At 41.2% G+C, this 23,479-nt stretch overlaps 2 protein-coding genes across 5 annotated transcripts in view; one reads left to right on the top strand and one right to left on the bottom strand.

Moving 5' to 3' along the window:
- The window catches only part of LOC104008772 (ALG9 alpha-1,2-mannosyltransferase), a 140,314-nt gene extending 139,576 nt beyond the window's left edge, over positions 1–738 (top strand). Inside the window, exon 19 of the transcript XR_015706008.1 lies at positions 606–738. The gene's annotated coding sequence lies outside the window, so the exon portion shown is untranslated. The remainder of the gene's footprint in view (positions 1–605) is intronic.
- On the bottom strand, positions 173–23,059 carry LAYN (layilin). 4 transcript variants are annotated; one of them, XM_087763228.1, is made up of 8 exons: positions 22,942–23,059; positions 15,758–15,914; positions 9,837–10,134; positions 7,389–7,546; positions 6,986–7,024; positions 5,989–6,072; positions 5,143–5,245; positions 173–4,423 (listed from the first exon to the last, which is right to left on the bottom strand). In XM_087763228.1, the coding sequence occupies exons 2-8, from the start codon at positions 15,834–15,836 to the stop codon at positions 4,066–4,068; spliced, it is 1,119 nt and encodes a 372-aa protein (XP_087619354.1). In that variant the 5' UTR covers positions 15,837–15,914; positions 22,942–23,059; the 3' UTR covers positions 173–4,065. The 4 variants fall into 4 exon arrangements, with proteins under 4 accessions (XP_087619354.1, XP_087619355.1, XP_087619353.1 ...); XM_087763229.1 differs by lacking the exon at positions 22,942–23,059 and adding an exon at positions 21,551–21,602; XM_087763227.1 differs by lacking the exons at positions 15,758–15,914; positions 22,942–23,059 and adding exons at positions 11,297–11,320; positions 12,676–12,774.
- Between the last annotated feature and the right edge of the window lie 420 nt (positions 23,060–23,479).

Below are 23,479 nucleotides of genomic sequence, written 5' to 3'. Positions count from 1 at the left end.
GCAGTTCTTGTCTTATTGCAGTAAGTACTCCTGTGTTCAGAAGTCCTGTGCTTGACTGAGATCTATGGACAAAAGCTTTGTTGAAAAGTTGATATGATAAAATTGCAACCAATACAGAATGGCAAAACTTGGGGTGTTCTGGCCGTTTTTTATACACAGACAGATAGATAAACAGGCATTTACTATTTTTATTTGGCTTGTGAAAAGGTCAAACGTGATCCAACAGAATAAGTAAAAAAAGATTAATTGCTATACACAGGGCCAGGTACTAGAATTGCTCAACCAAACCATATCTTTAATCAAATAAATTTTTATACATAATGACTTAGTCTAGACATGCTTCAAAATTGCTGCACAGATCTACTGGACAATAAAATTAAAACTTTGTCAATTACAAGGCCTCATTATTGCACTCTCAAAATCACTTCAGAGTCACTCAGTTTTAGATTCCAGGCATCCCTGGAAGCCTGTGAATTGCTGTTATTTCTGTTTTTCACATGGGACTGAGACACTCAGTAGTTAAGATCAGGCTGAGACAGAGTACAGAGCTGAATCCAAATGGCCCCAGATACATGATAATGTCCTAAATGCTTTCTTTTCTTCAGTGCAGATGTCCAGCTTCCCAGCGTTCAACATACTCGGTTCTCTACGTGGCACTCCCACTTCTTTCTCAGTTCAACGGGATACAATCAAATAAAACTCCAGTTTTGAGGAACAGCTCCATTGCTGGAATAATTGAAAACAGAGTAAGTGCAGACAAAGCAAAATGTGCTGGCTTACTCAAAGCTGAACATATTTGTCTTGAGAATATATAAACCAATGTATGAAACACCTGAGATACCAGACCAGACAGGACAGAAAAATCTTAATGGCTGAACTTCGCAGTGCTTTCCACACATACACAGCTATGGACATGCAAAGAGCCCTAGCAAGAAGCTGTACAGCTCTGAATGCAAACCTCTAAGCATACTCATGACTTCAGTATTAACAGCTGGACTCAATTCTCAGAAGAAACACAGACTAGCTCTGTACTGAAGAATATCCAGAGGCCACACTGCTGCTATCAGTACTTCATGGCCAGTGACTTTACCTTAGAATCTACGACTTGCTGCAGAACTTGTGCTCCAGACTCCACATGTCCATTTAGCACCAATGTGTTCAGGTAAGGACAAACATCTTTAAAAAGCAGAAAGTTCAAAACAATGCTGTGTTGTCTGTCTATAGCCTGAAGCAGCTGGGGAGCACAGGAAGGGATTGTGCCTGTTCATTTCGGTGGGGGGAATCTTATATTTGTAAATGTATGTTAAGTTTTGCAGATCTCAGTATTAACATCAAACATTTCACAGAAAGTAGTCCTTTATGGAACCAGATCATGTGCTTATTTGATAAATCCGAATTCCCTTCCTATTCCTTTCCAAAAGCCTTGGCAATTGCAAGTACCTCCAACTTCCCATGAACTTTTACAATGGAATTCAGCTAAAGCAAGCCCATATCCAGCAGCACATGGGATTTTGCCCTGAGCATATTCAAGTCAATATGAATCTCAGTTTTTATCCAAACTCCTGTTACACTTAGCCGCACTGACAAACGCAACAATGCAGAGACCTTGCCACAGGAGTTAGCTCTAAGCTCCTATGAAGGTCGTTGAGTCCTTATAACTGTGAGACAAACATTGAGCTGATCATGTCTCATGAACAGAATATGTATCAGAAAGGCCTAGCAAAAAATAAGTTAACCACGATCCCAGGTTGTCAGTACTGCTCCTGAGTCCCCTTTGCTGTGTTTCTTCTCAGCAAACATATACAATCATGCTCTCTGTACTACATGGCATAGGAAATTACAAGCTTATATGGGAGATGCTGGAACGTCCTCTGTCTAATGCACGGAAGATGAAAACTTGTCCATGTGATGAATTCAAAAATCAAAGACATCTAGTTACGTAAGAATCCAGGCTGATGGGCAAATTCTGTACCTTCTTGATTCCAAGGAAAGCTGTGTGGTATTCAACTTGCTATGGATAACTCTAGGTATCTCTTCATCAAACCACAGCTAGGCAAGCACAGTTTAAAGAAAATGCTAGGCACCCAACTTTTCATTTAATTGCCGTTCTGCATTCTCGGTGACAAATGACGTTATCTTCCCAAGCAGAAAAGACAGTGCTGTGAAGAAAGATGCATGGGACCACCCTTCTCTCTTTTCCAATATAAATTCCTTATTCTTGTGATACAAGTAATGTCTTGAAGTGTGCTTTGAAAAGCCTTAAAACATACCAATGACCAAGTTAAATTCAGTTTATCTTGGAATAGTTCATCACAGCTGTTTTTAACTTCCTACATCAGAAATCTCATATTTATGTACAGTTGGATAAAATAACTATATATTCTCTGTTCAATAAAGAGAAATTAAACTCAGTGCAACTCTTAGAATATCCTGTTAGCCTGCTCTGGCTCCTTATACACCTTAGAGAGGATAAAACTCCAGCCTGAAGTTGCTTCTGCAGACATTTGGACAGGTCTTTCATACCATTTCCATGGCAAATGCATACTCCTGATTTCTCCTAGCTCCTTAACAACTTTATTAAATGTGCTCCAAATAACAGAGAAACAGAGGTAATGATCTGAAAAAACCCTCAGTGTGAAGGATCGTCTCGTCTCTTTCCCTTAGAAGTCAAGCAGTGAACTACAGACCATGAATTCTCACTGAGGTAAACGGTGTTGCATCATATTCTTGCTTGTTCCCCATATCTAACAGGAAAATTCTCATTTCACCTGAATGTATATTTAGCTGTGTGGCAGTTGCTATGCCCTGGTGCCATTCATTTCTACTCCTCCAAAGGTGCAGAAAAATAGGAGGTGTCTAATATTGGCTTCAAAATGACACCTTAAAAACCCTGGTAAAATAAGATATCATTCCCTCACACTGTCAGAGAGGAAATTCTATGAACTATCCTCAGTACCTCACCTTAATACTTATTTAATCTACATACTGGAATATGTGCAGTCCTTGTAAATAGATAACAGAATTTATTACAGCTGATTAGCATGATACTTTAGTTTCCCTGTCAAAATGCCGTTTTTAATCCATTTTTTTACGTTCATCTACCTTTTCATAAATTCCATCTCTATGGAGATTAACATCAGGATGTCAGTCTACATGTCGCAGGCCCAAGGAGGAAAAAGATCTAAAATAAAACTGCAACTGGCTATTCCTTCTACAAGAAAGGAACTGGTCCTCAATTTGTCATTTAGGCCAAATTAGCATATCTCTGGACAGCTAACCAGGCTGCTGTAATTCCCAAGACCAATCAGAATGCTTTGAAGTACCCCATTCCTGTCCTTTAGCATTGCAGAGAAGTCCCTCGTTCCTTGCTTTGCAGTTCCTTTTGCCAGAGGATAAGTGAGGGAACACAGTTAGCCTTATGACACCCAAGCACTTACTGGGATTCTTGAATAACCAGCCTAATGGCATAAGTAACACACAGTTATGTGCTTTGACTCACATACACTGCCTTGGCAGTAAGAACTAGGAGGGAGGGAAAGAAGCAGAAACCTCACTACTCTCCTTCTTGTGAAGCGTCTGTCAGCGTCACAGGCAGATGGTGAGGGGGGCCAGCACAGCTGGGATATGGGCTGATATGGAAACAATGACCAACCTGCAACCATGGCAGCTTTCTTGGGGACACCTATGAGAATCCAAGTGTGACCAGTGATTGCCTTTTGGCTTGTAACACCTGTGAAGATGAGTAGGTCAGTTAAATAAATAGGGATTTTGGATTGCCCTTTAGTTTCAAAGGCATATCTTTGGAGTACAAAAAAGAACAATAGTATTAATAAGCCATTCCTGGGGCAAAAGGGGGCTTGATGCAAAGCAAAATATATACATTCTTTTCAGTCTGGATCCTTAAAAACCCCCATTCTTTCAAAAAAGAGAAGAATATAGGGACAATGCAAAACCAGGATAAGCATCACATATACTATTATTAAAACAAGTGCATAGGGAGGGCAGGTTAGCTTGTATTGATATTCACTCTGTCATCCATTTTCTGGGCTTTTTTTATCCATTTCCTTAATATCCGTAAATCTCATTCTCCACCCAGGCCGATTCCTTGCTCCTCCCCACATGATCTCCACACAGCTCATAGATATCATTGGTCACAAAGCCACTTTCAGTACTGGCCAATGTCACAAAGCCACTCGTTGATGTATTCATTGCCGCATCATCATAATCCCTGGAGAGGCTCTCAAGCACCTTATCTTCCTGTGTACGGAAGGAAGAATTCTTAGTGTCAGGCCTGGTTCCAGCCAGATCTGCTTCTGATTGCTTCTTGATTACTTTATAAATATCCAGATTTGGACTGTTCCTCCTGAGGTTAGACAACCATGCATCTTCCTCCTTTGGGCTTGCATCTATTCGCTCCTGTCTCCTTAGGGATGGAAGAAAGAGGACAAGTCATAATATGCTTTTTTAGAGGCAAATACAAAACAATACCACACGTCCCTTACAGTAATTTAATGATGACCCTTGAAGGAAAGCTGACACTCAGAGCCTGGACTCAGGATAGCATTTGTTATTACTTGCCCTTCCAGGTGTGTGGCAGCAGGCTGCACACCTGGGGTAGTCCCATGGCAGGACCTGCTGAGGTACCCCTTGCACCCTGTTGCTGGCTGAGATGCTGAGGCAGCAAACCTCAACACTGACACTCCCAAAACCCCAGCCAGCATCCCCACCAGAGGTACTGTGCACACAGGGAAAGCAAGGAGAGGAAATCAGTAAATGTTATTTGCTCCAAACGTATATCCTTTTATTTCTGTTACTATGTTTTTCACTTTTGAAGGGGATCTTCTGATAATTCAAATCTTTAATAAGAAAACTTAAGTGCTGACACTTCAAAACAATCATCTTGTTTTACACTATTCCCTAACTACTATATATCTGTGAACATAATAAAATGGCATAATGTGATTTACTTAAAATTTTACTTCACAAGTAACTCAACCTGGAGCATCCATGCCACTTTTTAAACATGTATTTGGCTGAAAGCAGTCCTCTCCAGAGCATCTTACAGGATCCTGAAGCTAGCTGTAAAATTATTGCCAGGACAAAATACCACAGGTTCACTTGTTACGCAAAAGTGTCACTTACCTCTTTAAAAAAAGCCAAAAACAGAAGACGGCTGTAACGACCATCAGGAGAAGCAGCACAGGAATGCTGGCAATAAGGATGTAGGCAAGACTCTGAACAGGTTCTAGGGGTAAAAATGAGATCCCAGCTTTTATTCACTTCCAGTTGCATTTGACATGCACAGAACTTCATAGAAAAACTAACAGTTGCAAAAGGCAGCATCGTCACACCTCAATGGGCTTCTAGTATTTCTCATAATCTAGGAGTATCTACTTCTTCTCAAAGGCAGCAAGTCTAACAGAGACTGATCATCTAGTTAAGTAGGCTAAAGTAAAATAAGCTCAAATCTTCAAGATGAGGAACCAACAAGCCTCACTGTCTCACTGTAAGAAGGCAGCGGTAGGGCAAGTTAATGAGATATGCTGTCTTGTAAAAGCTTAGGAACCCCCAGCCAAAAGATTTCAGAGAGAAAAATGCCTTTTACGATCTGTGTATTTGTAGGGGGCAAGTCAGTGTGGTAAGAAGAAATTGAAAGTTTTTCATAGTTAGTAATAGACTTACAAACAAAACATCAACAATTTACACATTCAAAAGTGATCCAATAAATTAAAAGTACCTTTTTAGACCCAAAATACTTTGCACAGCTTTAGATTTAGAACATTTTGGTAGCCAAAGCAATTGGTTTAGGTTTGTACTGGAAAAGATTCGAGGGAAGTTTTTTTTTAGATGCAGTTGTCTAAATTCAGTCTTCTACATTTAGGGTCAAACACTTCAAACTGAAATGTTGACTGTTTACAGCCACATGCGAGAAATGTGGGCCTGCATAGTTAGAGAGAGAACGGGCCAGCTGTTGAATGCGCAACATACCTTTGGCTTCTACAACTGTTACATTAGCATCTTTCTTAGGGCGTTCTCCTGGGAATACTGGGTTCAAGGGCTCTGTTGCAACATCTGGAAAGAAGCAGCTTAATTAATATTGCAGATGTTATTTAAAAGAGTTTAAGAATCATAAAAAGTGAGGGTGAGAGGAGATTGAAGAGACTGCCAGCTGCAAAGATGTGCAAGGTGTACTGGAACTCTTTTGCTTAGGGTTCTGCAGCATAGAATCATAGAATCATTAAGGTTGGAAAAGACCCTTAAGATCATCAAGTCCAACCGTTAACCTAGCACTGCCAAGCCCACCACTAAACCATGTCCCTAAGCACCACATCTACCTGTCTTTTAAATACCTCCAGAGATGGGGACACAACCACTTCCCTGGGCAGCCTGTTCCAATGCCTGACTACTCTTTCAGTGAAGAAGTTTTTCCTAATATGCAACCTAAATCTGCCCTGGCGCAGCTTGAGGCCATTTCCTCTTGTCCTATTGCTCGTTCCTTGGGAGAAGAGACCGACCCCCACCTGGCTCCAGCCTCCTTTCAGGCAGTTGCAGAGAGCGATGAGGGCTCCCCTCAGCCTCCTCTTCTCCAGGCTGAGCACCCCCAGCTCCCTCAGCCGCTCCTCCCCAGCCTTGTGCTCCAGCCCCTGCCCCAGCCTCGCTGCCCTGCTCTGGCCACGCTCCAGCCCCTCCATGGCCTTCTTGGGGTGAGGGGCCCAACGCTGAGCACAGGATTCGAGGTGCAGCCTCACCAGTGCCTGCATGACCAGCAGTCCCAGATACTGCATCAACAACAGCAAGACTATGTTCTTGCAGAATAGATTATAGACTAGCACAAGGAAAGTGCAAACTGCAGGGAAGCTTCTTGCTTCTTGCTCAGTAAGTTTTCAGCCTGTGAGTGTCCTTGACAATGAATGTAACAGAGAGTATTTCTACTGAAAGTTAGCATATCATTAAAAAAAGCCCCAAACAAATATCTGTAACTTACCTCTTCGAGAATTCTCTATTGGAGCATTCGTTGGCTTCTCTAAAAGAAAAAAAGATACGCACAATTTCCTCATAAGCTTGAGTAGGGAGAGCAAGTGTACTGAATATAGTCTAATAACAGGAGCACCCTTCTTTAGTGTTCTCTCTCTCTTAGGCCCCATTTGAGATCTCAAATACTTTATAAAAATCCTCTGAGAATTCATGTAAGTCACAAGGCAAGTAGCTACAGATATTATGACATTGTTTTCCCTAGGACTTGCATAAATTTAAAGATATCTGTCTCCCACCAGATCTTTCCAGTGAAGCTAAGAGAGGGTTTCCCTATCCATTACTGCAATCTCCTCATACCTCCTCTTGGGGACTGGGAGCAGGTTGGTTTTTAAAGCTACAGAATGACTCATTACCAAGAGAATATTTGCAAATGAAGTTATTTTTCATGTTGCATCTGTCATCGTTCCATTGAAACATGTATGGACCTCCGACACCTGGTGGGGCAGATGGCTGGTGGTACATCACAACACAGATTTCACTCCCACAGGATGGCTCATCTACATACCAGTTCCTAAGAAAACACAATGAACATGTAAAGTAAGACGTGATGTCATTTTCCATGGCACTGCAGAAGCTCAGATGGGAATACAGCACACAGGGCACCACAGAGGGCAGAATCAAAAAGAATTACAGCTCAACACACCCCACCCCACCCTCACCTCCCGCTTCCACTGTGTAAAAGTAGGACCAATAACAACAGAATCATTTACAGGGTGTCTTCTCTTTCTGGAATTCTTAATTTTCGAAGAAAACCCAGTGAGCAAGGTGTTCAACAAATATTAGGGAGTGAAGGGCTGAGTACCTCACTGCTTGAAACTCCTCTGCAAGGCTGAGTAAAAGCTGAGGGTAACTTTGACTCTCTCTGCACAATTTTAGACCTGTGCAAAATCATCTATCAAAATTATTTTTGCTCTCTGGCCTCAGTGCCCAATGCCTGCAAAATTTTGACAAATGTTTAATAAGAAAATGAAACAGCTAAAGCAGGACCTGTTTTCCTCTGTATAGAAAAACACTAACATGAAAAAACCCTTTCCTGCGGATAATATTGGTTTTTTTTTTTAATAATAAACTTTACCACTGGAAAACTGTGTAGGCCTTTCCAAGTAGTACACAGGAAGGGGGCTTCGCTACTTAGCACTCTGTAATACAATCCTTACTGAAGAGACATTTTATGCATCTCAGAGAAACACTTCTAAGACTGCGTCCTGATTTTGAAAAATGTTCAATACCCACTGATTTTGGAACAAGCAATTTTCTGCATGCTGAGCACTTTCTGAAAGCTGATCCATACAATATAAATAATTCCAGATATACCAAGGTATTCAACATGGGAAAAAACCCACACATGTTAAAGCAGTATTTTTTCAATCATTACAATGCTGTATTCCTCCCTCACTTCCTTGCTCCCCTAGTGCCCGCCCTGCCTTGCCACGTCCCTGATCTTTTCCTTGGCTTTATCGTTTAGCATAAATAAGCTGCGTCTCACCAACGAAAGGCAATAAAGCTATGGCTGTTTCTCAACAGCGGCAGATCTGGTTCTAGCTTCCTATTATCTACCCCCAATATCTGAACCACAGGAGAAACTTTAATATATTGAACAGTACTAAAGCAGTTCTGTTTTATTCATTCCTGCACAGAGCAACTACAATTTCTTACGAGTTCCCAAAGCATAAAGTGCACAATAGCAAGGTATTTTTACACATGTCCAATATAAAGAAGAATGCAAAGGCACATTTGTCATACATATGACATTTTGCCATAAAATATTTAAGAACGTTTGGGTTATTTAATGAAATTTGCAGTTCAACCACTGTAAATGCAGCAAGAAGTTGAAGATAATGAGTGATCATTGTATAGTTTGATTTTTTAAAATTACTTTAACCACAGGTTCAATTGGAAATATCTACCAGGCAAAACTCTCTTGAACCTAAGTTCACTGTAGAGCTAGCACCTCGTTGCTAAGGCTTTCATCAACTTGGCAATGTATAGAGCCAATTTGCTACTTCTGTACCACAGAAAGGCAGACCTTGTAGGCCTGGATCTAAGAATATCTTTTGTCTAGAAAACTGTGACTCATGATTGAAATAAAATTATAATTTAGCAGAACTTCTGAGGCTCAACACATTTTGGTTCCATGCTGAACAGAAGTGTGGAAGTAGTGAAAACAACTGCAGCAAACTTGTATTGCTTGTAAATGTTGTTGCCTTTATATTTTAATTATAGCAAATGCTGTGGTTCCGCTTGCCTTAAGACAAGGAGGCAGAAATCTAACAACTGTTGTGAAATTTTAATTTTTCATGTCTACAGTAAATACTGCAGTTCTCCAATTTTACTGTCTCACAGGAAAAAAAATGCTAGTCCCTCAGCAAGTAGGAGAAGGGCCCATCGCTCAGGACATCAGGGACAAAACTTTAGGGGATCTGAAGTGCAGGAACCTTCAGGTCAAAGCACATATTTTGTACATGCCTAATCAGAGATTTTTAAGACCAGATCACTTATTCTTCCACCTCCTTTTAGCAATTAAAAATTATCAACCTAGCCCAAGCTAGACACTCTAGGTGTCTTATACAGAGCAACAAAGAGAGAGCAGGGTCTGTAGAGGGTAATTTGTCTACCCCTGACATCTGGATGGGATGAATCGCTCTCTGGAGATACTACCACTCTTCAGTGACTGCAGAAGGAACACAGATGACAGCTGGGACAACACTGCTTGATTCTTTTGAAAGAATCCTTTCTGATTGCTAAAGGCAGGTGACAGTCCCTGACCAGGTTGCTTCCCAGTCTCACTCATGGGTACCTACCGGAACTTGGATGAGCTGCCATCTGACCAGGAGTAGAGATTTTGACACTCTGTACTATTGTCTACCTCCTCCTTTTTCCTCTTAAGCCCTATCCAAAAATCTCCATCAGAAGCTAAGAGACTCTCAATAAATTTTTGAATCAGTCTTTGCTCTGCTTCTGTTTCAATACTGACTAGATGTCCGCCATCACCTCTGCAGGCAAGGTGTGCTTCTTCATAGCTGATCCTGCGTGAAGCATCATGAAAATAAACTATTTTGTAGCATGGTTGCTGTGTTCCACCCCGGCAAACTGTCTGTCCTGCAGAAATGGAAAGAAACCTGTTACAGAAACTATGCCTGTTAGTAGCAAAAGTGAATGCTAATACTTCCATTTGCTTGAGTTTTGCACTGTACAATAGTTTGTATGGAAAACACAACACAGGCAAAAAGCATCTTGTATTACTGGACTAGCAAATGGCATCTGCAGACTTTTCTTACTGCACATAACCGTTTAGGTCGATCTGCACAGCACTCTTCTTTCACGTCCTGCACTTCTCAGCTCCCTCGTGAATTTTCGGCGATTTGAAGACCCTAGGAGCTCCTTACAAAGAAGCAATGCTGCGCCAGAGAGCAAGCTGACATGTGCAACCTTTTAAAAAGGGAGTTCCTTTACAAGGATTCAGAGAGGCTTTTTTTAATCAGTATTATTTTTAAGGAATTTAAATGGCTAAAATTAGAGATCCCCTTACACCAACAGAGATAACAATAATTTATCTTCTGGGGCATATGTAATAGCTTCATGAAGCATATACTGCAGTTTATCAAGATGTGTTCACCCAGTCCAATTGTAAGCATTGCTCTGCCCTGTAATGTTACTGACTGCCCAGGAAGTAAACAGCGTCTGTTTTCAGACCGTCATAAACCGAGGACTTTCTCATGCATGAAGCAGCATGGCTTATTTTGATTACAAGGAAAGTAAAGATCAAAGTGAAAAGATACATAATCTAAAATTATGCACTTGTATGTTTCTCAGCAGAAGAGTCTCAATATTTAGACTGTGGAAACAAACAGTTTTGTTTTACTCGGTAAATATTTCTTTTCAAACTCACGGCAGACACAATCTGCTAACCTACATGTTTTTACAGAAGAAAAACATTTAGCAACATTTGTAGCATACTCAGAACAAATGGGATGTGAGGACAGGTCATTATAAACCCCTCCATAGGATATATGCTGGCTTTTCTTAATTCTTATATGTTCCTGCATGGCCACTCTAACAGTGGAAATTTAAACATCTTCTGTACTGGAATTTTTGAACAGTTAAGTACTCTGCATCACAGAGTCTGCTAACATTTTACATAGAAATTAAAACTGGCCATAGTGCAAAAGCAGTATTTAAAAATACATCTCTAGCATAACCTGTGTTTCTCTTGGTACCTTAACACTCATGCAGGCTTGGTGAAAAAGGCAAAAAACCTTACCTCTTCTGAGGGATATGTCCACTGCTATCGTGAAAGACGTAAGAAAAACACAGATGGCACATTGTTATTAAAAAACTGCAGCAACTGTCTAGAAATAGTGTCAAAAACTGCCCTCAGGTTCTTTCCTGATACGCAAACACTTTTTTTTCCCATTAACTGGCAGAAAACCTCTGTCTCATCAGCCAAACTTGTCATTGCTTTCAGCTAAGGAAAAATTCATTGTAGTTGATTACTGTCTAGACTTCATTGCTAGTTAGGTTTCCAAATATAGTTTAGGTAACAGAGGACAACTGGTTAAAAAAAAAAGCCCAACATGGTTAAAAAAAGCTCTAACTAATGCTGAAAGGGTTGCTTGTATTTTCCCCTTATCTCCTCATCGCCTACACGGGGTCTGCCTCAAAGCCTGCTGACTTCAGTGAGCCCTGGTAATACAAGACTAGGGACGAGTCAATTATACGGAGAAGTAAAAAATTCATGAAACGAAACACATCTCAAACCCCACAGCTGGCAGCTGAGCCCTCTAACTCACTCCCACAAAGCTTCCACTGCAGACAAGAGCATGGCAGAATTAAAAATGTATTTATAGATATAATAAAACTATTTGCCTTATGTTGAAATAACATGAGCATTTCACAGATGACAGCGTTCAGGCTTTCTGCTGAATATACCACCCCATCGAGTCAGGCAGAAACTTCCCCCAGACTGGCTATTCTGTGCCCTAAAACCAGACTAGACTACCTAATTTGGGTACTACGTCCAAAAATACTGCTGGTCCAGCCTTGAGCTGCCATAGATCTGTTCCTATGAAAGGTGTCTAAATAGGCGACGTTCCCTTGCGCGAAATCAGGAGGACAGTGATCATCAAAAGAGACCTTGCAGAGGAAGAGTAAGACAACCTAGTGTTGGCTGGAAGCTCAGCCAGGCTGGTAATTACCCCTGACGGTCGGATGACAAGAGCAGCTCTGTTAGCCAGGGCAGCATTTAAAATTCCTAGAAGCGAGGCAGAAACGCAGCAGAGAGAGCAGAAGCGTTTCTCATTGGAAGAGGGAAAACGACACTGGACTATCGGCGTGCCCCCGTCGCGGCCAGCAAGGCAGCGGTGCTCCCGCCCGATGCGGAGGTGGCCCCGGGGCAGGGCTAGCTCCCGCCGGGGCGTCGAAGGGAAAAGCACCGCACAAGGCAGCGCACACGCACGCACATCCTTGCCTACGGCGCAAACCCTCCCGGGGCAGGGGGGGAGCGGCGGGCGGAGCCGGGGACGAGTCTCCCCGGGGCTGCGAGCCCGGCCTCCGGCACCCCGCGCTCGCCGGCCCCCTCAGCGCCGGCCCCGCTCCGCGGAGGCGGGCGAGCGGAGGGACCGCCGCCCCGCGCCGCCTTACCGCTGAGCAGCCGTGCCCCCGCCGCCCAGCCCAGCGCGGCGGCGCAAAGGGCCGCGGCCGCCAGCATCGTCCCCGGCTCCCTCGGCGAGCGCTGGGCGCCCGGCCGGCTGCACCGCCCGGCCCCATGCGAGTGGCCCCCGGCCCGGCTGCCGGGCGAGAGGGGAGGGAGCGGGGAGGAGCCGTCGCCTCCTCCCTCCCTCCCTCCCTCCCCGGGCTCCGGGCCAGCTCAGCCCCTGCGCGGGCAGGCGGAAGCCGCGGCACAGAACCCCAGCCAAAGCCCGGGGACGGGACCCGCCGCCCTCGCTGCGCATCCCTCCTCCGGAGGCACCTGCCTCTCCCGCTCCGGGGCACAGGCCGAGCCCGCGCCTCTTCCAGCTGCCCCCGTCCTCAGCTATCCCCTGGGCCACGCTTAGGCACCTCACCGCTTCTGCATGTTTCCCCCCGCTCCGGCTTTACAACTTCCCTGTCCCACACGTAAAGGACAAAGCGTGAGCACAGGAGACATCTCCATCCACCACAACGCCTGAGCGATAGAAGCCACACCTGCAGTCCCTGAAACTAAAGGCTGACCCTCCCCATACCGATGTGCAGCTGCCTGTAAGAAACCGCTTCAAGACTGAAAACAGAACCCGGGAACTTTGTTTTAACCATTAATAAATGCTGAGCCGGCTTCCTGGCGGCTGGGCACCTGTTTCCGGGATCACTAGCTCTCCAGCTGAAATTTTGATGGCTCAGCCTGTAAAAACTTTTTGCAGGTTGCAGACGGCGGGCGGAGCACCAAAATGAACCACCGCAGGAGCTTTAAGAGCTACAGTTTCTGCTCAGACAGCTACTAGCTGGGGTTGATGCTTTAAAATAGGAGATTAATGATTTTATGAAAGACTTAAAACCTAGACTGGCTCTTGGGAGTCCAGCTGGAGAAAAAAATCTTTGAAAGCAGTATCTTAAACACAGAAAGATTCTTTAAAATATCAAGACATTCCACTCCAGGTCACCAGAAGTCAGGAATCTCAGAGGTGGGTGTTGGAGCTGAACTAAGGCTGTGGCTTTGCAGCATGTGTCAGGTCTGTGAAATGCACACATCCACGGTATTCTAGAACTGAGCTTTTACATTTCCTAAGTCCTTGGTGATCAAGGTTTGGATTTAATAAATAACTAGGCACTTGAGCAACTTTACAGACAAGAACGATTTAACTGGTTTCATGAACTTGAATAATGAGGACTAGTATTTTGGTGAGACAGTTTTGCATTTAATTTCATGTATTTTAGATGACAAAAGAACTCCAACTGAGGTATGTCCATGAAAGTGGCATATACATTTAACTATTTCCAAACTGTTAGGTAATATAATTGGAAATGCCTCAAATACAAGTAAGAACTGAGCATCTGAACTGGCCAGCCTGAGTTGTAAGACTGAAGTCAAGCCTTTATCAAGCCAAGCTTCATTATCTTGAAGCTCCACTAGCACAGTCGTTCTTTGGAGAACTTTTGACAAAGGAAATCCTGTTTGGGGAGTTTTTTTCTTGTTTTGCAGACCACAGTAACACAAATAATTAGAGTGTTTCTAGAAATTAAGCCAAAAACTCACCTTCTTCACAGCTGAAGGTATTTTTGTAACACAGCTTAAACCTTCCTGCTAATCATTTTAGCAGTCTATCCTTTTTTTCAGCATGTTTATATTCTAAATCTGTTGGAAAGCATTTCTGTAATGGCTCTGAAGGAAAAAAAAATGAATATATCCATGGCAAGCAGTAGCAGCATTATCAACATGCTTTCTTGAATTACTGGTGAATAAATATTCTGCCACTTGCATTTTACAGCCTTTCCCATATCAAAAGCACAAGTAAAGACACACTGTCACACGACAGCGGCAAAGTGATTACCACAGATTTTGCTAACTTCAACAGGAAAATGGCAGTAGCTGACAGAAGCCTTTGTTGATCTACTTTTAACAAAGGTCAACTGCAATCGCTCAAACACTATGTGTAACACTTGGTAACAAAACCTAGTGACTTTGTTGTGCAACCTTAATATTACTAGCCACAGATTCTTCCATTTGACCTGGTTTCTACTTTTGTGAAGAAATTGCCTAACATAGCGAGAGCAGTTGCTCTCCATTTATAATTTTGGTAAATTTAGCACGCATGAAATGTGTATATTCAATTTAACAGCCCCTTCAGATCATAGAAGAGTGCCATTTGAAAGCTATGTACTAAGTTCAGAAGATTTCAAATCCCGCAAGTCAAAAATCCCGGGACCACAGATGTCCATGGAATACCACTCTACAACTGCCCAGGTACGTATTTTGGCTCCCAAATATTTTAGATTAATATTCCAAAAGCCAGCTTTGAGGATAAAGATTTATGTCAATGTTAGCCAGGCAAAGCTAGTACTTAATTGAAGTAGAGGGGTGCACACATGTGAGAGAGCACATGAGAGCACCAGAACAGAAAATGTGTTTTCCTGAAGCAAATTGTATCAATGGATGATATCTGGCACAAATCTGAAGAAAATATAAAGTCTATCTTCTTGTAGAAAGATGTAAGCATATGTCTTTCCAGTTCTAGAATTCCTAGCATCCCAAATGCTTCACTGAGACTTTTGCACTTTATTGCCCCTCTCCTTTCATGCTGACAACTTCAAAAAACCCATAAAAGAAACAAACATTTTCATTTCCTGCACACTGAGACAGCAGTAAAGTGAGCCTCCCACTTTGTCTCACACTACATTGGTGTAAGATGCCAATAAAGGGCAGGGTTCAGAGTGGTTTTGAGCCTCGATAAGCAGCTATTGGCATACATTGTTCACTGCTGTAGTGCCAAGACAACAGGAAAGCAAGAGGACAATAAAAAACTTTGTGTTTCCAAGATCAACAACAGCACATTAGGAACTAAGAGTTTACTAAGTAAATAAATTACATCATTTAAAATGTTTCTGAATTAAGCATTTATTTTAACTTTAGCAAAACAAATAAATTTATGGATAAGCTGACAAGTTGCTGCAAGCCTGTCCAGAGCCTTTGTCACGTTCATGCCATGTCTCGGTAGAAGCAACTAGATATGTAGTCAAATGAGGAATGTACCTGGCTTGAAGTCCAAAGCAGCATGGTTCTGATAGCAGGATATTTTTTCTGGGGCAAAGAAACACTTTATTCTCTCCATCAGACAGTTTAGCTGAACTATTTAAGGGCCTTTACTGCTTCTTGATCCATAAGGTCAGTTTCAGACACCTTCCGCCTGCTGGAAATAACGCAACTATATCAGATAAAGTAACTTGTTGATGGGGCAGCTGCAGCTAAGCTACATGAAACACCAATTGGTTACAGGCACACTAATGTCCTGAAAATGGTGTGGGTTTTGACTTTTTGGCCAGTTCTACAGAGAAGAGTCAGTGTGAAATAGCTGCCAGGGTGCAGAGTTCTTTAGCCCAGTCTATGTCATCCTGTCAGGTACTTACATGTGTTTCTAAATGCAGAGAGGCCTTGTAAATGCCTAGCTATGTGTAGAAAGCAAAAATCACAGAACACTAGTTCAGACTGCCCATACAAGTATCAGAACTTACAGAAAAGTTCAGTGAGAAAAACTTAAAAGGCAACATACTAGCTACCAGAAAAATCACATTTCATCAGGTGAAATACTGCACAGGATTCATATTCCAAATTCCTCAATAAGTTCTACACTCAGGCACAAAGCAGTTGGATGAAACCTTTCAGCACACACATATTGCGTTCATGTAATTGTATTGCTAAAGATACATAGCTTATTGGGAGATTTTTTGAAAGCTATTCCAATATAATTCCCAATAGGGATGTAATTATATATCAGTATAGAAGTGCTTTATACTAGCTTAATGCTTCTCTCTAAGGAAATGTTTTTTTCTTTTTATCAGTACACAAAACTTTACATCGATAGATCTGTATTGATTTGTAGATTTAAAGGAATACAAATTCATTACAAAGACCCCAAGCTGCTAGTTAAAAGAAGCTAAAAAACCCAAAGCACTGAACTGTTTAAGCTATTTCCCCTAAATACTAGTAAAGAAGAAATTATTATTTCTATTTTTAAACACTTGAAAAGTCCTTGACTTAGTATAAACACTGCTTAGCAACTACTAAAACATCAGTGTGTTATCACATTATTCTCATGCTAAATTCAAAACACAGCACTATACCAGCTACTAGGAAGAAAATTAACTCTATCCCAGCCGAAACCAGGACAAGGCCTATGAAAATACATGCGCAAATCATGAGTCTGCTGAAATCAGGAAAAAGATGAGCAACAAGAAAAAAGAGGACCTACTGAAGGAAAAAAGAATCAGGAAGAGAGTGTGTTCTGTCCATGGAAAATATTTTGACAAATGTAGCTCTTATGTGAAAATATGAAATATTTTCTCAGCCATTCATCTGAGTTGCCACTGGAAATGGGGTTCATCTTGGTCAATACAGACTATAAATATTTTATGAGACATTAGTAAAATTGGAGTGATCATATTTCCTAGTAATGAGTGCTAACAGACCATTACAAAAATACAATTATTCTAATTAAATACAGCAATAATCAATACCCTGTGCTCTGGGTGAGTTTGCTTCAGTAACTACAGTGGTGCATATTTTTCAGATTAAAATGTTTAAAAGAAAAAATGTAATAGTTTAATAAACTGGACTACAGTTTTCTTCACAGGCCATAAGCTGCTACATAAAGCATGAATCTTAACTCTCCCCATGCAATTAACTGTCATTTCAGGTAAAGAGCTCCACCAGTTGTCCTTGGCACAGCTTCAAGACAGCTTAAGCTTTCCTCCTGTAAGTATCTGACGATGGAAGGAAGGGTTCTGTAGGTTGTTCCCTTATACCTCCTCCTGCAGCTGCTCACCGCAGCAGACATTACACCTTCAGCCTTTTCACTTGTTCCAGATACTTCTGTTTTTCTTTTATAGCTAACTTTGGAGGTAATAGTCATACTAGAAATTAATTCCACCTAATGCCCAGTATTTTCCCGAGATATTTGCTTTCAAAATGAATTGTTGTCAGTCATTTCTCAGCTTTCATATCCATATGTCAAGCTGGAAGGAAGATGTAAGCTCCGGATTCATTGCTTAGTCTGTAAGTTGTGGATATTCAATGGCACCATCTTGCTTAAACTGGTGCCAGTGTGAGAAAAATGGCCTCACTTAAATAATTTAAATGGCATTCATTAAAAGGACGGAATTGCTGAATCAAGGGCTGTGAGGTACCTTGTCAGCGTTTTCAAAGATGAGGTGGTTTTTAGGAATAAAGAACAACTTCATAATAAGTGCAGCTATTCTCTTTAACTCTTCACACTGTAGCTTAGCCCATGGCCCAAACGGTCCAAACCTTTAGGACTGCCCTCATAGCTCCCATCTGACTGACACAACTATGTTTGAGGAAGGAGATGAAGATTTTGGGATAGACAGGGTAGTGCTGATGTACTTCAAGGGCAAAAGCAACTGCCTCAACTTCACAGTACAGAGTGGAAAGTATTAGCAGTAATTGTGAAAAGAATCAGCTAGCCACTACCTAAAAATAATAATCCTGTCTATCCTGAACTGAGAAATGACATATATACAAGGCCAGTTAAATAAACTGCCTTTTAATCTAAAAAAAGAGAGAATCCCTTTGGCAAAGACAGCATAAAGGGAAGCAAGTGCGACACTGCCTGTAGCCAAAATGTGCTGTTGTAGTTCTGGTAGGGCAGTTTTCCACTTCTCAATCCCAGACTAACAGTAACAGTGGGTGACCTTAAACTTGTGTTTCTGCTTGCATAGTCCCTACCTGACAGCTGCAGGGATCCTGTTTATTTTAATAGATACTTATTGAGACTGGAAAAAAACAGCAGTTGCATCATTCAGGAGGTCACAGCCAAATGCCAGAAAGGAGACTGTCCAACATAACATAAGCAGATCGTCAGCACTCTCAGGCCTAATGTTTGTTACAAATTAAGGAATCTTTCACTGCCTGGTTTAGCAACTCTTGCACCTATGCCACTGGCCTAAACTTAGGGGAAGTCTGCTTCAGGTCATTTCATCCCTCATATTTCCAAAGCCTTCAGGTATTGCTAAAGGCTTAGTTTACCAGCTGCATCTGACAGACATGTGTGCGATGGCAGAGACAATTTCAACAGGGCTCCACAAGAACGCTGCAGTGCATCCAGGCAGAATAATTTTCAGGATCAAACCCTCACTCTGGATTTGCGTGTCAGTATTTGTAAGGCTGACTTTCCGAAGAATTTGAATGAGTCGTCTCCTGCAACATGACATGATGACATAATATGCTATTTTGGTGATCTATTTGTGGATCTATAGCAGGGCAATAAACATGGAAACTTCTTAAAATTTGGAAAAATATAATCAAAGAAAGCATCCATACAGTGTGATACTACTGACAAGGTCACACTGGTGCTTCTTCCCTCATTCAGCCAAGACATGCATTGGAAAGGAACAGGCTTTCTGATATTTCCTGCCCCTTTTAGAAATATGGAAAGACTTTGACAAGTGCTCTTTTTCCTGACTTTCTGAATTCCAACATGAATAGCAAAATTAAAGTCTTCATAACTTTTTAAAAATGTCTAAGCTTCCACTTCCTTCCCTTAACTGCTATTTAAAAATAAATGGATTATATATGGAAAGTAAAGGAGTAAAGTACAGAACAATAGTAACAGACTTTCAGCCTTTTAATGTCAAAATTTTATAGTAATAGGTATTAATGTAGGATAAAACTGAGCAGTTATTTTCAAAATAATAATAATGATATAACCAGAACATCTTCCCTCCCCCAATAGGGCCTGACTATTTAGACAGAGGAAAAAAAACAAAACAAAACCAAACTTATTTTAAGTATTTTCTTTACGTTACTTGATCAGTTTTGATCTTTGATTTATGTGGATGAGAAATCAGTTCTTTCTAAAAAGAGAGAAAGACTTACTAATTATCACTACTTCATTCTAAACTTACTGTTTGTCCTGGAAGACAGCTTTACACAAACACTGAAACAAAAGACCACACTAGCAATAGCAAAGAGTTTGGGGTTTTTTAATGTGCTAATGTGGTACCTGAGTAGTCCAGAGTATAAAACTCATATGAGTTATTGTGTCAGAAGGAAGGAGACTCATGTTATGTTTCAGGCCTAGCTTTAATGCATAGAATTTGGACAAAGCAGATATACTTGGTTCAGCATTTTAATAAACTTTGAGAAGAGGGAGTACTTAATATGAACCAACTTAAAAGCTTAAATAAGGAGGAAGAAAAAAGGAGGCTTTTAGGTCTAAAATGAATACGTCATTTCTGAAAGTATCCTTTGAAATCTTGTTTTCTGAGTTACTTCTCAAATCACTGCATTTATCAGCTTTAAAATTTCAGTTCTACAGTCTACTATTGAGTAATGCAATTGTATTAATTAGGATATATAGTTCTTCAGAAGGACAGCTGTTTAACCTTATATGGGCTAAAAACTCATCTATCTCTGCTTTGTATCTTGTGAATTACAACTGAAGGAAAGAAGTGCCCTAATATAATACAGACATCTTATTCTTGAATTTTCTTCTCCTGACAAACATCCGTCCAGGCCAAGCAAAACCATTATAAATCAGTAAATCTAGAGTTCACTACTGATAATAAGAAAAATTCCTAAATGGAGTTCTTCCTTTTATTGCTTAAATTTAGTTTGAGAGAGCTTTTTAGGGAGCTGAGCATGTGAAACCTGCAGCCAGTTTAATAACTTTGTTATAAACTGAGGTTTAGTGTTTCAGTGGAAAAAACCCCAGAGACAGCAATGAAAAAAATCAAAGCAACTAACAATGGAGAGGCAGCAAGGATTCCTTTGGCATATTAAACTGAGAAATTTAGACACTTACACATAGGTGTATTAAAATTGGTGTAGTTTAAATAACTGAGGTCCTTTCATTACATATCTCTATACAGAATACAGGGCCTTCAGCAAAGTGCTGCCACAGTCCTCACTGCCGTTCTGACAGCACTGTAGTCACTGCTTCTGCTGTATTTCCCTTCCTAGCCCCAAGTTCTTCTAGTTTTCAAGATTCCACACTTTCTAGTATTTGCCCTGTTCCCTGTCTGCCTCCACCAGTGAGGTCAGCTTCAGTTCCTGTCTGCTCCTCCCACAAGCATCTCCACATTTTCTGTGAAAATTTTGATGTACTAAGTAATACTTTTGAGATAGTTTGCAAGAAGATGTAATTAATGAATTACAGAATAGTCCAGTGAAATTAACATCCAAAAGACAACAAACAGCTTTATTGCCACGTGCCTCACTGCTATTTCATACGAAATTCACTAACTAATTAAAATAAGCATTTCCAATAAGTGAATTCACTGTCAGTTTGTGAAATAACGTGTTAATGCGGCTAAGCTTTCTTTCTAAAAAACCCTGGTCCTGTACTGCTGTGGAGACAAGATTCACTTCCTAGATCTACACAACAGAGCTTCCAGGTTTTGCTCTCCCAGGGGACATGAACAGAATGTCTGAACCGAGTCTGAAATCTGGATTTGAACAGTAAATGACACCTATGACTGATAATAATGTGAACATTATTCTTATTTCATTCAGTGCATTAATTTTAATTTTCTTAGACTTATGTGAGGCTTATAGCATGTCCTGTAGTTGTATAAAGTAATTTACTCATTGAAATTAATCAGTCATCTTTATGGCTGCCAGATGCCCAAAGCTGCAAAACCTTGCTATCATCCATTGTTACTAAATTTTTAAAAATGAACATTCAGGGAACTGTTGCTAGCTTCAGCCAGAATTCAGAAAGAAGGCTAATTGATGATAATGGATGAGATGCATTTGGGAATTATTAATTGGAAAAGGAGGATTGCTGACTTGCAGGAAAGACTTGCAGACCTCAGCACCTTTCTGCACCTCTTGCAGATTGTTCTCATCTGGCCTGCTTCCCAAATATAGGCCAGAGGCTTTTCAGTAAAAATGTGCAACGTTTTACTACAATGAGAAAAAAAAAATAGTATAATTACAGGGTCAGGCTGAAAATGTTGTTACAATATTTAATTACAATATTTAATACTAATATTTAATAGTTATCTTAGCTTCCATTACTTGTGTGAATTGTATTGGTGGTATATATGTGGAACACTAATTCACCAGGTAGATTAATAGGGGCTTCAGTAGAAGTTTATATCAGTGTCTCAGTAGCAAGCACAACTGCTGTCTGCATCTTCTGTTTCTTGGCAAAGTAGTAGGAGAAACCCCAAGCTCTATATACTTGGTCCAATCCCACTGTTTTGCAGGAGATGAACCTCAGGGATCTGGATACCGTGTCACTTATTTTGCTTCTTCACATGGCCAATTTAATACTTGAGTCACTGCATAAACATGAGTATATCTATGTCATAGCATGCTAAATTTTATTGATCCTATCCACCAATTACAGACTACAGGAACCGTTAACTAAAGTACTGAGTGGCCAGTTGCATGCCAGATTGATGTTAGCTTTTGTAAAACTCCACTAAGTCAGAAGGCTCTGCACAGTCCAGAAGAATCCAACTGGAAAGGCACTACAATATCCCAGTTACACCTTCCTTTGGAAAGACAGCATCATCTCTAAACTCAGTTTTGATGTTGATTGCTAAAATCTAGAGTTTGTTCTGCAGCTGAGTAGTTTCTGCAAAATTTGAAATGGCTTGGTCTAGCAGTTCTTGAATTATACTTTTCTAAAAATATCACCTAAACCTGTCCCTGAGTGACAGGCTAAGGCAGAAGCATTTCTGTGGAAGCTGATTTAATAACCATCCACTACCAAATTTCCCGCATCTCTCGCTCAATGAACTCTTGGCACTAGCTGCTGCTGGGCACAGGCTAATGGAGAAGATCTATTAATAACTAAGACAACTAAGAAATAAACTTAGGCTTTGAGCTGTACTTCAATGTCTCTGTGCCAGGATTTTGTGTGTGAAAGTGCATGCAGCACTGGTGGGTTGGCTCTCAGTTGACTACTTTTAGATACTAAATCAGAACAGACATTATGTGCTTACTATGAGGAAATTAAGTACGCAGCTTACTACTTTCAGCCCTGCCGCAAGCCAGCATGACCCAATTGGGAATAAGTTTAAGCTAACCACCAAGAAATGCACTGCATCGTGCAAACCACACAGTGGGCCAGGTTCAGGTGATTTTCATTACTGTTCATCATGTCATTTCCAAAGTTCCAGTATTCCACCAAATGACACACAGTGAATGGAAATATTTATGAAAAAAGAGGCAGAATCAGTGGTTCTTACCTGCTAAAGATATTTTTCTTTTACTTTAGGTTTCTCCATGCTTTGAGCTTCTGAGAGTCTCTCTTGCTCACTGTTTTCCTCACTTTCTAAATAAGACAAATGAGAGGCAAATGAGCAAGTGCTCCTACTACCACTGTCCTCCACAGAGGGCAACTGAACCATAGTGTACTTTGGGGCCATTCAGAAAGTTAGTGATCCCAGCGTCGGGATGCCAAGACAGGTATCAGCTGAAATAGCTCGGTCGTGTGCAGTAGGGGCTGTGGCTCTTCTGTCATCCAGAGCTTATTGGCATGAGTCATTATTCATTCCTGAGAACTAATTCCTCCCAGAAACCTAGGCAACAAAGGTTTAGCAAGCTGAGGGCACACGGTACTTCATACTTACTTCTAGGAAGTTGTGGGCCCTGGAGAGCAGTACTTCTCTCTGGAAAGTAAAATCACATTAAAGGTGCCTGGGAAGGTGGTGGTGGTGGTGCAGGGAGGGCGTGGGGGGTCTGGAGAGGGTGTAGGGCTCAGGCAAAAGGTGTGGAGCCCTCAGG

Source organism: Nipponia nippon, unplaced genomic scaffold, assembly GCF_047370975.1.
Source record: "Nipponia nippon isolate SJK-2023a ecotype South Korea unplaced genomic scaffold, ASM4737097v1 scaffold_28, whole genome shotgun sequence".
Lineage (NCBI taxonomy): Eukaryota > Metazoa > Chordata > Aves > Pelecaniformes > Threskiornithidae > Nipponia > Nipponia nippon.
This window is presented reverse-complemented; position numbering and strand designations above follow the sequence as displayed.